A 16921-nucleotide genomic window follows, 5' to 3' on the forward strand; every position below is an offset into this window, starting at 1 on the left:
TCAGACACTCTCCTGGTTGATTTAAACACCCTGAGAGAGAGAGAGAGAGAGAGAGAGAGCTTAAACAATAGACCATGTAATGGCTATCACAACCAGCGGTTCCATTGACTGTCCCCGGAGGGAACAAAGAACCACTACTAACTCCCCAGGAGTCCCTAGGGGGGACAAGTGGAGACATAATCCAGAAAACACTCCAAAGGATGAACTGGATATCAGAGCGGAGCAATTCCATATCTTAACCATACCGACAGTGTAGAGATCCGCACTGTCAGGAAGGCCAGGCCAAGGGTGAAACCCAAGCCAGCTGGAAGGAATGCCAGAATATCTGGAAATCCTGGACACCGGAGGATCGTATCGACAGGTACGATACCATAAGAATTATGTATGCCACAGTCCGTGGCAGATCCCAGCAAAGTCTGGCCTATCTGCTCTAAACATCTCAATGAAGACAGAGCCAGGGAAGCCCGAGGACCACAGTAGGGGCGCAGTTAAAGACAAGCGATCCAGATCCAGGGAAAAACAAGGACCCTGAGACAACAGGTCCAGATAGTGAAGCAGTAGGAACGGAGCATCGAGGAGGAGACTCCGAAAATCTTAGTACCAGTGATGTCTGGGACGACCTGGAGCCCCCAGAAGGAAAGCCCCTCCGTCTCGAATTAAACTTCCGAAGACCTCGAGGAAGAAGGGAGACCGGAGGACACAGGTACACAAAGTGGAAGGACCACTTCACTGACAAAGAGTCACTGAAGGTAGCTTCAGTACTCCTAGAGCTGGACTGTAACACCGGTAATGTGTGATCGAGTCAGAAGGCCATGGGGATCAATCCCCTCAGGGAGGCCCCCTCTGCTCACCAGGAGTTGAAACCTCTCTTGGAGAAGAGACTAGTCCCCGGGATGCACGCCGTGACGGCTGAGGAAGCCCGCTTCCCAATGGAGAGCTCCGGGAATAAACACCGCAGAGTTGGCCAGGAGAAGACCCTTGGACTATGTCAGAATGGGTGACATTCCTAACATTGCCACCCAACTACCAGTGTTGCCTAGATGGAAGCCACTGTTGTGACACTGTCGGACTGAACCTATTCAGGTTTACCGTGACAAATGGGTTAGGCCAGAGTGAAAGTCCAAGACAGCTTAAAGTATCAACAAGGTAAGTGGCAGGGCAGAAGCGACAGACGTCCAACTGCCCCGAAATGAATGCGGACCAGACACTGTCTTTAGCAAAGAACACCCTGGACGAGATGGCCATAGCCACCCGGACAGAGACCAACTCGCCTCCGTAGAAAGTATCATCGTTCGAACAGCGATCCGATGGAAAAAACTCGATCCATCTGGAGGGGAGTCAATTATGGCAAGGCCTGGAATGGAACTGAGCACATTCCACCCTACCAAAAGGTAGACACTCTGGTAGACCGCGCATCACAAAGAGTAATGACATATGTCGACTGCGTAGATATCCGCACACTCGAAGTTGAAGAGTGGAGATCTTGTCTTACGCCAGAAAAATTCTCAGATTCTGAGAATCCAGCAGTGCTCCCAGATGAAGAAAACCCTGTGAGGGATGCAGGGAGGACTTTTCTGTGACGAGAAGAAGCCCCGGTTATCCTGACCTGGCGGTAAAGTACCTTGGTGATCCTGCTAAAAGTAGGAGACCGTCCAGAGAAAGGAGCATTCGGATACACTGAACAGGTGAACTGTCAGAAAATCCATAAAGCTGGTAAACCCCGGTGGAGTTGAGGACAGCCCCAAAAGGCAGAGCCCGAAACTTACAAGTGTTGCTGTGGCACAGCAAACCTGAACCCATGCTGATGAGAGGGCTCTGTATGTACCCGTAGGTACGTATCCTGAATACTCGGATATACCATAAAATCCCCAGGTTCCAAACATCGGATGATGGAGCATGGACGATTCCACCTGAGTCAAGGCACCGTTGGAATCTGATTCAGGGATTTGAGACAGAGTATAGGCAAAGGAGGACCAGTCGGTCACCGCCCCAAAAAGAAAGTAGAACAACCAGTCCCTCACTGAGATAGTGAGGTTGGCCGAAATAGCTCTGCTTACCACAAAGACTGTATAGCTTTCTGGGATTGTAAGGCCCTGATCAGTTCTGAAGAAGGGCCCGTGTAACAATGCCTGTGAGGAGGCTGCATGAGCAATGAGAGGCCGTTGAGAATCAGTACCTCACTCTGGAAATTCCCCAGATGTAGACCTGTCCCGTCAGGCTGAGGGTATATCCTCAGGTGTAGAAACAGGGTCGTCCGGAAGTCCAGGACTGCTCGGTACTGGATAAGGTGGCCCCCGTGGAGGCCGACAGCCTAGGAAAAAACAGGCCTTTAGGCTGACCCTGAGGACAAAAAAACTTAACAGAGTTAGTCCGAATGTAGTGGGAGTAGCTAAAGACGGTATCTCCCCATTAGTGATACTGCCAATGATGCAACAATCTTGTCAAGGTCAGGACCAAACAAGAACTTCCCCCTGGAAGGAGTGTGCACCTCTGCTTTCCCATAACGCAGCCATAGGGTACTGCGGCGGATACAGACGCCGCCGAAACCCTGAAGTTAGAAGACCGGCATCCCATGAGGTAATCCCACATATGACCACTGCATATTTTGTGAGCGGCAAAAAGATATTTGAACCTCAGACGTGTTGGAGGGGAAAAACGTCACAAAAGCATCACCATGCGATGGCCATGGTAGGACGGGCAACAGGCCCTGAAAACGAGTACATTGATTTCAGGCAAAGTTACCACCTACGGATCCGTAAAATTCGTCCAGGCCGGGATGGGAGGCGTATTAATGCCTGTAACCCGATGATTAACATACAAATCCATCCCAGAAGGGGATTTCCATTACTTGTGAGGACCCTCAGGGAATGGGAAACAGGAGGCCTTTGTGACTCCTCGTATCTGGGGACAGCCAGACTCCCGCTATGAGATCCACCCGCTGGGCAGAAAACGGGAGATGTATGATACTGGTGCAGGATCGACATTCTCTATATCCAGAATGAGCCTGGCTACCAGCCCCAAAGCAGGGATAATAATACTTGAGATCGGCTCCCCCCCATGTGAGAGGGAAAGAGCCGAATATACCATCCAGTTCACGGCAGAGCCACTGGTCAGTAACCACAGGGCGTATATCACGCCAATTAGTATTTCGTATAAAACGACATCCACCAGGGTGGCCGTTGTGGTAATCCCTGCAAGGGGAATGACAGACCGATGTGGTATCGGAGGTAATTCATGTACTGTGAAAAACCCCGGCAGGGAGCGATAGTCTGTGACACAGGGGTAAATTGCAAGAAATTGCGAGATACCCCGAGTTCAAAAGGGCAGTATGGTGAAGTAACTCCAAGCGAGTGACGACAATGGGGCCCGCCCGGCGATCCTCAAAGGAGAGGATCCTGAGAAACAACGCCCTTTAAGGGGGTCGTGCAAGGGGCCCGGCACCAGATGGTGCCGCATACGAAAACCTTTCTGAGTTAAAATCCTCCGCACTAATTCCTGCAGGCTATGACTTGCAGGATAGCAATAATGGGTGCAGTATCGTGTGCAATCTCCTGGTCAGATATATCTGACTATCTTGACGGAAATATTAAGCAGCGCCATACCGGTCCTGACTGACGCTAAGATTAGCTGCAGGAACCCATTATCAGCGTACGCAACTCACAGTTCCATCTAAAATATGGCAACGTGCAGCACGCAACAGTATGTGACAAACCTCACAGATATTAACAAATATATATATGTGAGGTCTCAGAACCACCCCAGGTACACCTGTATTAGGGCAGATAAAGAAAAGGGATAGATATACACTGACAGGTGAGAGAAAAAGCAGACAGTCAGCACTAGCATAAGTCACATACAATGCAGAAAAATATATATACATACATAAGCATGACATATAATATACTGCACAATGTCGCTACATTCAACTGCCCAGATTCAGTGTCTGGGAAGGCTATAGCGCTGTGTACACTCACCCAAAATGGCCAGGTACGCAGGGGGACTGGGCTCACTGACATCCTAAGAGTTCTGCAGCACCACCGAGAGATAATGGCCGCTGGAGACCTCAGAAGAAGCGTGGCCCGCGGAGGAAGCAGCTCAGCGACGCCAGACTGTATTATTGAAAGGCGCGCTGAGCTGAGGGGAGGAGCCGCTAGACAGGGAAGGCTTCCTCCCCTGGCTAGCAATTAACCCCCCGGGATGCCGGCTCCCGCTGCCGCTATAATCCCTGGTGGGCTGTGGACACGCGGGGTATGCCTCCATGGAGGGGGAGCCCGCCGCCACCGCTAGCGCCTCCGGTCTGTCCCCAGAGACCGGAGGCATAAGGCTGCATGTACACGCGGGTCACCGCAAGCGGTGACCACGCGACTTACCTGTCCCCGTCGATCCGGCAGCAGCCCAGGGATTCCTCCAGAGCCCGGCTAGTACAGACTCTGGGGTCCCGCTGCGATCCCCAGATCTGTACTGGCGTCGCAGCGCCGGCGGGGTGTAGGAGCGGCAGCTCAGACGTCCATTGGACAGTCTGATGCTGCCGCTCTGAAGAGTAGTAAAAAAAAATAATAAAATAAAACTCTTTTAAGCTTAGGGGCTGCTAAGCAGCCCCCCTGCAGTAACGGTGACCCGACTCCGGCCGGGCACCAACTTAAACTGAGGTGCCTCTGGCTGGGGGGCGGGGTTATAGGGAGAGTGGACCCAAGTGCATCCTGGGAGCTAAAAGCTTTAACTGCGTGGTGCCCGGATTTGGTTCCCAACCTATACCCCAAGGTCAACCCTGTGGACCCCCTATGGACCCTGAAGTAGAAACGTAACCTCCACGAGTCCCTGGCATTGCTGGAATCAAAATGATCAGGTGCAAGTTGTTGGCTGACTTTTATGAACTCCGTCTCCGCTGCCCCTTGTATTATAAGGCATGGTGAGACCTAGCAGTCAGTGCTAGGTGATTGTTTAATGTGCTCTATGACTTGCTGCTTTCCGCCACACTCTGAAAAGCCTTTCTGTGTACCAATCTGGCTGTGACTCCTAATTAATCGTTCGCATACCCTTATATCACAGGATTGTATGTCCTGTGTACCAGATTCTTGCTGTGATTATTAAATACGCTTTTGCCTAATCCCCTGCTGCCTGCTAATACTGTGCATCAGACCTATGGAACAGACTTCACCACACTTCTGCCTGACCCTCTTGTTACTGTGGAACCTCTGTATGACTGTGATACTGAAGTACTACACTATTGCCTGACCCTATGCTATTGCAATCATCGCCTATATGTGTACCGAACCTAGGACTGAAGGACTATGAACTTGTCTATTCAAGGTCAGTCTGCTAATCTGTTCTTCTATTTCAGATAATACCAATATCACAGCATTCTAGTTCCCAATACACCTGTATTCCTGGTTGCTTCTTTCCCATTGCCACCACCAGTGGGGTCCTCCCTCGAATTATCTGGGTAGCTGCTCTATACTGCTAACGTGACCGGTAGTGGTGTCACTTTGGCCCCACCCACAAAGATGGCTGCCTCAGTTATGTGTAGGTGATGGATGCAGTACATGGTTCGAAATGAGAAACCTTTTATGTCTCCCACAAAAATATCAGACTTTACCTGTGCTCCACATATAGCAGGGGGCGGCTGTCTGTGCTGCCGCTGTTCTGGCTTTGGTAGGTGAAACCATTGGTGTTTTCTATGCTCTCCAAAATACTGTCAATATTTTTCAGATCATCTCCTCCCTCTAGAGCGCCATCTGGCTGCAAAGGGGAGAAACACAAAATATTCAGTAGTGACATGCAGCATGATTTCATATATAAAACTCAGTAACCACTTTATTAGATGCATCTGTATACCTGCATGCTAATGCAAACATCTAATCAGCCAATCACGTGGCAGCAAGTCAATGCCTACAAGCATGGTCAAGAGGGGAAAAATATGATCTCAGTGGCTGTGACCGTGGAAGGATTTGTGGCGGTTTGAGTTTGAGAACCTCAGAACCTGCTGATCTTGGGATTTTCATGTACAAATTTCTAACTCTTACAGAGAATGGTGCGCAAAACAAAAAATCCAGTGAGCGGCAGTTCTGGGGGCGAAATGGCCGGACCCTATCAAGCTGACAGGGAGGCGACAGAAACTCAAATAATCATGCGTTACAACAGCGGTAGGCAACCTGTGGCACTCCAGCTGCTGTGGAACTACACATCCCAGAATGCACTGCCACAATTTTACTCTTGGGGCCTGCTAAACCTGTGACATGGCATGCTGGGATGTGTAGTTCCACAACAGCTGGAGTGCCACACGAAGCCTGCTCCTGTGTTACACCAGTGGTGGTATGAGAAAGAGCAACTGACCACACAGCATGTGGTGCCTTTTAGTACATGGGCTACAGCAGCAGAAGACTAAACTGCTGTCAGCTAATACCAGAAACTGAGGCTACAGAGGGCACCGGAAGACTGGAAGAACGCAGCATGGTCTGACTAATATTCATTTCTGCTGCTACAGAGGGCACCGGCCACCAATAACGGGCAGCTGAAGACTGGAAGAACGCAGCATGGTCTGACTAATATTCATTTCTGAGGCTACAGAGGGCACCGGCCACCAACAACGGGCAGCTGAAGACTGGAAGAATGCAGCATGGTCTGACTAATATTCATTTCTGAGGCTACAGAGGGCACCGGCCACCGATAACGGGCAGCTGAAGACTGGAAGAACGCAGCATGGTCTGACTAATATTCATTTCTGCTGCTACAGAGGCACCGGCCACCAATAACGGGCAGCTGAAGACTGGAAGAACGCAGCATGGTCTGACTAATATTCATTTCTGCTGCTACAGAGGCACCGGCCACCAATAACGGGCAGCTGAAGACTAGAAGAACGCAGCATGGTCTGACTAATATTCATTTCTGAGGCTACAGAGGGCACCGGCCACCGATAACGGGCAGCTGAAGACTGGAAGAACGCAGCATGGTCTGACTAATATTCATTTCTGCTGCTACAGAGGCACCGGCCACCAATAACGGGCAGCTGAAGACTGGAAGAACGCAGCATGGTCTGACTAATATTCATCTCTGCTGCTACAGAGGGCACCGGCCACCAATAACGGGCAGCTGAAGACTGGAAGAACGCAGCATGGTCTGACTAATATTCATTTCTGAGGCTACAGAGGGCACCGGCCACCAATAACGGGCAGCTGAAGACTGGAAGAACGCAGCATGGTCTGACTAATATTCATTTCTGAGACTACATGCAGAGGGCACCAGCCACCAACAACGGGCAGCTGAAGACTGGAAGAGCGCAGCATGGTCTGGCTAATATTCATCTCTGCTGCTACAGAGGGCACCAGCCACCGATAACGGGCAGATGAAGACTGGAAGAACGCAGCATGGTCTGACTAATATTCATTTCTGAGACTACATGCAGAGGGCACCGGCCACCAATAACGGGCAGCTGAAGACTGGAAGAACGCAGCATGGTCTGACTAATATTCATTTCTGAGGCTACAGAGGGCACCAGCCACCGATAACGGGCAGATGAAGACTGGAAGAGCGCAGCATGGTCTGGCTAATATTCATCTCTGCTGCTAAAGAGGGCACCGGCCACCAATAACGGGCAGCTGAAGACTGGAAGAACGCAGCATGGTCTGACTAATATTCATTTCTGCTGCTACAGAGGCACCGGCCACCGATAACGGGCAGCTGAAGACTAGAAGAACGCAGCATGGTCTGACTAATATTCATTTCTGCTGCTACAGAGGGCACCGGCCACCAATAACGGGCAGCTGAAGACTGGAAGAACGCAGCATGGTCTGACTAATATTCATTTCTGCTGCTACAGAGGGCACCGGCCACCAATAACGGGCAGATGAAAACTGGAAGAACGCAGCATGGTCTGACTAATATTCATTTCTGAGGCTACATTCAGAGGGGAGGTTCAGAATTTGGCATAAACAACAAAGAACCAGCCTTCCTTCTCTCAGCAGTTCAGGCTGATGGTGGAGGTGTAATGATGTGGGGGATGTTTCCTTGGCACACATTAGTGCCCTTATTACCAACTGAGTATTGTTGAAATGCCACAACCTGGCTATTGCTGCTGACCATGTGCATCCCTTTATAGCCACAGTCTGCCCATCCTCGGATGGCTACTTCCAGCAGGATAGCACGCCATGGCACACAGCACACGTCATCTCATGCTGGTTCCATGATCATGACCATGACATCTGTGCACTCCAATCCACTCTACAGTCACCAGATCTCAGCACAATAGGGCTCCTCTGGGATGTGGGGGAAGGGGAGACAAATCTGCTGCAACTGCGTAATGCTATCACGTCACCATGGGCCAGAATAGTCCCAGCACCTTGTTTTCTCCATTGCACTAAGAATCTGGGCTGTTTTGGGAGCAAAGGGGGAACCCACTCAGTACCAGACAGGCGTACCTAGAAAGCGACCACTGCGTGTGTGTTAAACTATGTCCCTTGAATATTCAGGCCTGTGCTTACCTATGCAAGGCACATATTAAGGGCAGCAGTATAGTATATTTACTAAAGGGCTGGTTTTTTTTAGAAGTGGAGATGTTGCCCATAGCAACCAATCAGATTCTAGCTATTATCTTCTAGTAGGTGCTAGATAAATGTTACGTAGAGTCTGATTGGTTGCTACGGGCAACATCTCCACTTCTAAAAACCCGCACTTTAGTAAATATACCGCTCTAGAGAGAAAATCTGTCACTAACCGGTAACAACCACCAGAGCGGATGGGACAGGACTGGAAATATTACCTGACCATCGCTGGCCGCAGACTTTTTCGCTTTCCTCTTCTTTTTTTTCTTTTTTGCTTTATTACTTGGAGCAGCCTTAAAAGAAAGTCAGTTGTTATTACTGTATTACAAAATGGATGACTGACTTATCACTGTATTACAAAATGGATGACTGACTTATCACTGTATTACAAACGCACTGTCTGAGGAAACAAAACAATAGTACGTATATGGGTAAATCGTGAAATCTTCCCAAAAGACATCAGATTCCTCCTATAGCTCCACCCAGCATCATTTTTTAGGCTGTCACTTAATGTGGACCTGTCACTTGCAGCGGAGGCAGCCATTTTGTGGGCTGAACCAATATTCATGATAGCAATTCTCAGGAATGGGGACATCGCTGAGGTGTGAAGCACTTTGTGCTTCCTTCAGTTGCTCTGGCCACAGTACTTATAGTATTGCTATATGTCTATAAAATATTACCACAAACTCCATTAGAATCCCTCCCTCCTTTCTGAAGTTACCATGTCAAATAGTCAGACTCATTTGTTCTTTACCAAGATGTAACGGTTCAACAGTGTCTTAGGGGTCAATTTACTAAGCAGTGTTAGGAGACAGAGTGAAAAGTGATAAGAAAGTGATCAGGTGCCAGCCAATCAGCTCCCTACTGTCATCTCACAGGCTGTGTTTGAAAAAACAGGATTTTGGTACTTACCGATAAATCCCTTTCTCCGATTCCACAGGGGACACTGGAGTTCAAGACAGTGGGGTATAGACGGTGGTAGAGCAGAGCCTGGCACTTTAAATAATTTAGAAGTGTGACTGGCTCCTCCCCCTCTATGCCCCATCAGCCCCAGTTTAAGAACTGAGCCCGAGAGGAGACGGAGGACAACAGAAAAACGAGAAGGAGAAGACCACAGAACGGAACAAGACCGACTGAAGGAGAACAAAGGAACCCATTGCAGGGAACCCATGCAGTCACACGACCATAGAAGGAACCAAACAAAACAGCAGATACGCAGCGCTGGGCGGGCGTCCAGTGTCCCCTGTGGAATCGGAGAAAAGGATTTATCGGTAAGTACCAAAATCCTGTTTTCTCCTTCATCCACAGTGGGGACGTCCCAAAGCCAACCTCCTGGGTGGGAAGCGCGGAGAACTTGCTGACCCCCTCGGCCAATCCGAAACAGGGACCGCCAAGAACCTTAGGCCCAGCGGAAGCTGAGGATTAAGTGCTGTAGAGCACAGGAGACAAAACACCACTCCTCGCTAAACAGTCATGGAAACTTCCACAACGTACAGGTTGAGTCAAAAGGAACAGAACGGCTGGCGAGAGAACAAAGACAGTTGAGAAACGTCAGAACCAGTAATCTCAACTGAAAATAGACCAGAAACGGACCATTGGTAGCCGAGAGCCCCAACAAGAATCCATAGAAGGGCCGTAAACGAGAACAAACTCGAGAAACCGTACTAGAGGCTATACAGGAAGCTGCAACAGGTGCAGACAGCAGAATCCCAGCACAGCTGGACATAATCGTGTATACAGAAGTATAACAATATCAATATACAGATATAGAGCTAATCCTGTCCACAGACTCCTAACAGAGAATGCAGGGAGTCAAAAGACTAGACCGAACAGTCGCCCTGAACCATCCTTGAGGTCCAACTACAACAAAGTTGTGAACCAGCGGAAGGGTTAGGCCATAGAAGTCTCCAACGAGTGGAGTTCCCACTGGGCATGAGACATAGGCGAAATAGGGAGGACTGAGACTACAATACCCTTCAAAAGGGTCAGACAGCAGTACATCCCATTCTGAAAACAGGGATAAAACAGCAACTGAAACACTGCCGTAAAAAGAAAACAACAGACAACTTCCAACATGATGGAAGTGCGTAGTCAGGACCAACTGCTGGCTCGAACCCTAGCAGTAAAAGTGCACGAATGCAACAGTCAACCAGGGAGAGCTACCAATATAGGGAAGCATCCCATCAGCAAGGCTAGAGCACTAGGACAACCATGAAGATACTTGTTCGGTACCTGTCAGAGTGATCAAATATCAACAGATATTGAACAGGAAACCCAACCAGGCCCCCAGTGTGGAACATAGTGACTGCTACACTTCTATGCAACATGTGCACTAGCCCGTAGGTGCGCTTCAGTCCCTAACTCAGATTCTAGTAGAATAGTGTCACTGATCCAATGATGTAACTATGCACCCACACACCAGGAAAACTCTAAAGTGCAGAGCCAACTGATTAAAAGAGTGGATGGCTGCTAGGAAAGCAGCTAGGGTGCGTAAGGGAGAATAACACTATGTATGTCAGGTTGCATGAAATAGGAGCATCTTCCTAGGCATTAGTGAGGTAAGTTCTTACCTGTGGGCGACCAGAAGACCTCTGGTCGCTATGTAGAATGTCACTGACCTTTTTCACCACACAGCGACCCGCCACGTTAGGAATAGAGAGTAGCTTCAGTGGGCTAAGACCAATGCTCTACAGCACGGACCTTAGTCTGGAGATGTGCAGTATAAAATACTGTGGAAACTAGCAAAATGTTAGTGGAGACAAGAAGGTCGTAGAACTCTATCTTGAGCCTGTTCCATAAGGGATGTGTATCTGTATAGCCGTGTTAGATTATACATATACCCCTAAAACCGTCTGCTAGTGTAAGTACCCTTACATAAATATTTATAATGGTGAAGTGCATATTATGCCCACCAATCTAATACAACCCAGGCCTGACCCTGCCTATATCGGAGGGTGTCCCTAGGCCTTCATGATATGAATTGTACATAAGGGCCCCTTAGAGACTAAGTTTATTGAGATATGCGACAATAATATGGAGTACCGGAATAGATACTGAGAAGGGTACCTGTACTTAGACATAGAACGCGTTTGTCATCCCAAGTGTTCATACAAGGAATGGGACATGCAAAAAAAAATACAATCTTACAGTTCTGCGCTTGTCCAATATAGATGAAAACTCCAGAAGTTTTCATATCAGTCCATATACATAAGGGACATACAAGAAAGCCCCAGGACATGTCAGGGTCCATACTAGAAGCAATGCCTTAGGGAATTGTGACTATCACTATGTAAGCTGCAACACATCACCCTAGTTTATAGAGCCACCATATAATATTAATAAGTATGAATACTACCTACAGCTTCTGGAATCCCAGGCGGCTTCCCATGCGTGGAATAATAAGTAAACCTAATGATTGTAGAAGTATAGGCATCCTACACATATACATAAATATATATATGTATATATACACACACACGCACACAACCCAATCCTCAGGGAGAGAGAGTGTAAAGCGGAGTCATGCACCAACTAACGCCTCAGGCGAGTCCAGCCTCCAATCGCAGCCTCCTTCTATCAATATGCTAGGTACTAGACAGACTGATGAGAACAAATCCTACCCCTGCTATTACGCAAGGATAAGAAGCGATATCCACATATAGATACGCGTACCTACATACAAATTTAGTAGGTGACGATAACTTTTAAAATTAGAACATGAGCAATAGTTAAAGCCATGGAACACTCCAGCATGTATATGTTATACAGCAGGGCTAGTATAAAATACAATATACATACATAGACTGCTCATGTGACGCGTGTGGCCGTCATTTTGCTACAGCGTAGGGGCCGGATATTCTAGCAGCGTGTTGTCCCAGACTGGTTACGATCTTAGGACCCTTCTGTTACTGGTGTACTCGCATTATCAAGTGAGCCATCTTAGCGCCAGATGAACCTGTTTATTGAAGTGGGAATCAAAAAGAAAACCTCAGTACTGCGAGGCAGCAATGCCAACAACCACACCAGCCGTGCGTCATTAACCTCTTCCTGTATGTGCTGCCAAAGGGAACACATGAGATATAAATAGATGCACATATGCATACCTTCTAAGGTAAGCATAGAAAACTGGTGAGAGATTTTAAGACCAGCCTATAATGTAGTATATTTGCTGCCACATATATACATGGGAAGATACTGCCCCTCAGTAAGGCGAGCCAATGTGAGGCATAAGCCTGGGGATGGGACGCAAAAATGTACTAACCCTGGGTGAAGGGTATGCTATAACCTAAAGTTCTGGCAGCAGCACCAGAACCGTGGAGCTAGTACACCATGAGGCTATGATACTTAACAGGCTAAGATATCAGGCCATTAGATTAAGCTAGGCGCCCTTTGTTACTGAACGAAGGGGAGCCTGATGGGGTAAAACCAAACGGCGCTGCAATTGGCAGGACTGTGGCTCGTCAGCACATTGCTTCTAGACGTGATGCATCGGTTGAACCACTGGCCGCTTTCCGAACCGCCTAAAGCGGTGTTATAGTGCAAAAGGGGGATTGGGCTAGCGTCCCTACCGCTAGCAACCAGCTATCCACTGTAGCTAGCATTAAACCCTTGTGATCAAGGACAGGCATCCCTTACCTTTTGTGCTGAAGCACTCACAGCGTGGTTGAGTCTAATACGTTTGCTACCAAGTGCACCATTGTAAATAATAATAGGTCCCCCAAACGGGTGCCGTAGATATAGAATGACGGGAACTGAACTATAACCCCCAGGAGGGTGTAAGTATGTATCTTTATATACATGTGTGGTGCAGGTAGTGCACTGAGCTATACTGCCTCTGTTATGAAATACCACGCTGTGTATGCGCGAACTGTTACACACCAGTCAGCAAAGCGCTAGTCCTCTTAATAGTGTGGAGTAGTTGAAGGTCCGGTCAGTGCCGGGAATACAGGGAGCATTCAAGGCTCCTGACGCAAAGCCACGCATTAACCAACACCTCTCCTGCAAGACAGGAGAGGGGCTAACTCACGGGAACACTGATGTGCTGCTGTGGCAGCAGCGTGACGTCATACAGGCATAGGTATAACGTAAGGCTATATCTAACAGGGAAGCCTGCCCAGCCCAGCCAGGAGCTACGGGACACGGCGTCTCCTCCTGAGATTTAGATGAGAGTAGCTAATAGCTAAGGCAGTGCTGCCAGCACAGGGAGAACATACAAACTCCACACACCAAGGGCCGTGGTGGGATCCGAGCCTTGCGCTGGTACTTAAAGGCTAGTAGCCTGTTATTATAGGGATGACAGTCACTCAGCACAGCTAGGAGCTACGGGACGCGGCGTCTCCTCCCGTGAGGAGAGCTTCTAATAGCCAAGGCATGCAGTGATATGATGGCAAAACCGCTGCTCTAAGTCCAGCCAGTCTGCTCTGGCGGTGGCTGGTGTCTCAGCTGCATATATTTAGCCCACATGTTATGGTGGGCCGCATGGACAATGCATAGCAGGAGTACAGGGTGGGCGCAGAGCTACGCTTAGAGCAAACATCGCGCCGCTCCCCATAATCAGTAACCCAGACACTGACCTCTATAAGCTGTGGTGGGTCTCTCTCAACAGCTCCCGCTAATGGTGGCCGTTCAGCGCGCCTACCCTAGCGCTACACATCCACTTTCCTTGCTGAGTGTAGGGAGGAGGAGCCGGACCCAGCCGGTTTCAGCTGCGACGGGCCCCTTAATTGGCAGAAGAGGGAGAGCCCGACTACAGAAGGCGCCGCTTGATATGCAGGACGCGCCGGTAATAAGCTCCACCCCCGCTAGCCTTGGCGGATTTCAGCTGCGACGGGCCCCTTCTCTGGTTTCTGGCAGCAGCGCCTGAAGAGGGAGAGCCCAAATGCCGATGGCGCCGCTAAATATGCCGGACGCGCCTTATAATTTCACCCCCGCTAGTCTTGCGGGATCGCGCTGTCCTGTCAGCGTTACTAGTAACTGGCCGCTAGGGATAAGCTAAGAGACCCGGACGCTGCCTGCTGAGGGCCGTGGCGGGTCTAGTGCTCATGGAGGGAGCTATTGCGGGGGGGATGGTCGGGTCTCCTAACAGTGACATACTATGTCACTGAGCCCAGCAATGCTTCCACTGCTCCTGCTATCAGAAGCAGTGGTTATACTTACAACTGCTGCGGCCGGGATGCTGGCCTGAGGGGGCGGCGAGGAACCCGGACACATGCCGGTGTCAGCAGTGGCGGGTCCTCGCAGGGTCCGATGACTCCATGTTTGTGCCCCCTCCTCAGGGTCACCGGACACATGCTGCAGTAGCCGTGTGGTGCCCTTCCCGGCGTCTCCCACGTAGCAGGCAGACTGCCACAGTAAGCAGCCTGCCTGTCCTCAGTGCTTGTTAATAAAAAACACTAAAAATAAAATGAGAAAGGCTGGAGACAGCCTGATGTGCGACCGGCTCTCTCGGGCACATTCTAAAAACTGGGGCTGATGGGGCATAGAGGGGGAGGAGCCAGTCACACTTCTAAATTATTTAAAGTGCCAGGCTCTGCTCTACCACCACTGTCTTGAACTCCAGTGTCCCCTAGTGGATGGAGAAATGACAGTTGGGAGCTGATTGGCTGGTACCTTATCACTTTTCACTGTCTCCTAACACTGCTTAGTAAATAGACCCCTTAATGACATGCAAGTGACCTGATATTCAGCATGAAGGGTGATGCATTCAATACATATTCTTCCAACAAAAACAAATAAAACGGACTTTACAATCAGTAATGTAATTATGGCTAATGACGTGTTGTCTCTGAGATTTGTGGTACACGAGCAGCCGCCGGCAGCTCGCGTTGCGTATATTCCCGCCTATTACCAGTGGCTGATTCTGCTTATTCCGCCACTGGCTGCGAGCAAAATGGCTTCTGTCAGTTAATGCGTCAAAGCCACCGGAGGGGGTCACAGGGGCTTCCGCGCTTAAATGAATCTGCCCCTTAGTGTCAAATAGCGACAAAGCACCACTATGAAATCTAGGCCTGCTATAATATAATCACAATGCAGCACAACACATATAAAAGCTGTTTCTCATCAACATACAGTGGTTTTTCAATATAGAGCAGGAAGGCCAGTGCCTTACTGTACCTCTGCTGAAGCTGACCCACTCCTGCCATTTTGGTGGTTCTCTAGTCCATCTGGCTCCTCTTCATCAGTCAATCTCGACTGAGCCGTCTGGCCAACGTTTGGGTCACCCTGGGGGTCTTCGTCTGTTTCAGTAATCTGTGACAAGGTGAGAAAATAAAAGGGTCAGCCAATCAGCTAACACTACAGAAGTACGTACTACAGTACAGACTCTGTACGGGCGGCTCATCTACATTTAGATCTATTACAGAATGCCTGTGAACGGACTGAAAGCCATTGAGAAAGGGTTTCTCCTGTGCAGCCACTTCTGACACTGTTCCAAGAGCCCTTTCAGTCTTCACCACATGCACGAGCTTCTGAAAATAACAAATGGGATATGGTACCACCGTCAAAAGGTTTGTGTGTGTGTGTGTGGAGGGAGGGGAGGCACGGTACACGGAGGCCTCCCCCAGGCGTTACTACGACTCTGCTGATCCATTAAGCCTTCCGATAGGACTGGCTCCAGATCAGGTCAGAAAAGGGCAATCTGTGGCATGGCAGTTCTCCTGGAACTAAAACACCCAGGGGTAGACATATCAAACCTTGGTGAGAGATAAAGTACTAACAGTGCAGTGTACACACTAGACGATAGGTCGTCCAATCCGGCCGGATTGGATGACATATCGGGGCACATCGTCTAGTGTCACAGATGATGCGCTCTCCCCATCCCAGTATGACACTGGTATACATAGCTATATCACGTTTATTTCCTAGCTACTACCTACAGCAAGCTTAGTAAACCCTTTTCCAACTTTTGTGGAACTACATGTCTCAGCATGTCTTCCCAGCCTGCACACAAACTGGAGGACCAGATGTGACTTAAGCCTGTTCTATGGTGTAATTAGTAGTTAAAAATGGCACATCCGTAACTATGCTATTGCCAGCTGCAGTCAGCGGTTCCCCCACTAGGTGGCAGTACACGCAAGCTGGAACGGGTTACTCATTCCCTGCCAGCTGCTGTCAGCTGTTTCCCCCACTAGGTGGCAGTACACACCAGCTGGAACGGGTTACTCAAACCCCGTTCCTCCAACAGTTTACGGTTCCCCCGGTTTTTTCGGCTGGCTGGCTCGGGCTGCTGGGGTTCCTCCACGGGGCCCTCCGGCTCCTCCTGCCCCCTCTGCTCCCCGCGCAGCCTCCTCAGGGCACGGCGGGACATAGCTAAAGCCAGCAGCAGCCACGGGCGGCGAGCACGTACACAGTACAGTCACACTGTCTGTGCGCAGGGACGAGCACGG

The 16921-nt window shown here is 49.5% G+C and overlaps 1 protein-coding gene across 1 annotated transcript in view; it reads right to left on the reverse strand.

Moving 5' to 3' along the window:
* The window catches only part of TCF25 (TCF25 ribosome quality control complex subunit), a 77256-nt gene extending 60335 nt beyond the window's left edge, over window positions 1-16921 (reverse strand). Inside the window, exons 1-4 of the mRNA XM_088449417.1 lie at window positions 16681-16921; window positions 15651-15785; window positions 8756-8830; window positions 5597-5739 (exon numbers count right to left, since the gene is read on the reverse strand). Of these exons, the coding sequence (XP_088305543.1) occupies window positions 5597-5739; window positions 8756-8830; window positions 15651-15785; window positions 16681-16842 (515 nt within the window). The 5' untranslated portion in view covers window positions 16843-16921. The remainder of the gene's footprint in view (window positions 1-5596; window positions 5740-8755; window positions 8831-15650; window positions 15786-16680) is intronic.

This window comes from Taudactylus pleione, unplaced genomic scaffold (genome assembly GCF_031769625.1).
Source record: "Taudactylus pleione unplaced genomic scaffold, aTauple2 ptg000484l, whole genome shotgun sequence".
Classification (NCBI taxonomy): domain Eukaryota; kingdom Metazoa; phylum Chordata; class Amphibia; order Anura; family Myobatrachidae; genus Taudactylus; species Taudactylus pleione.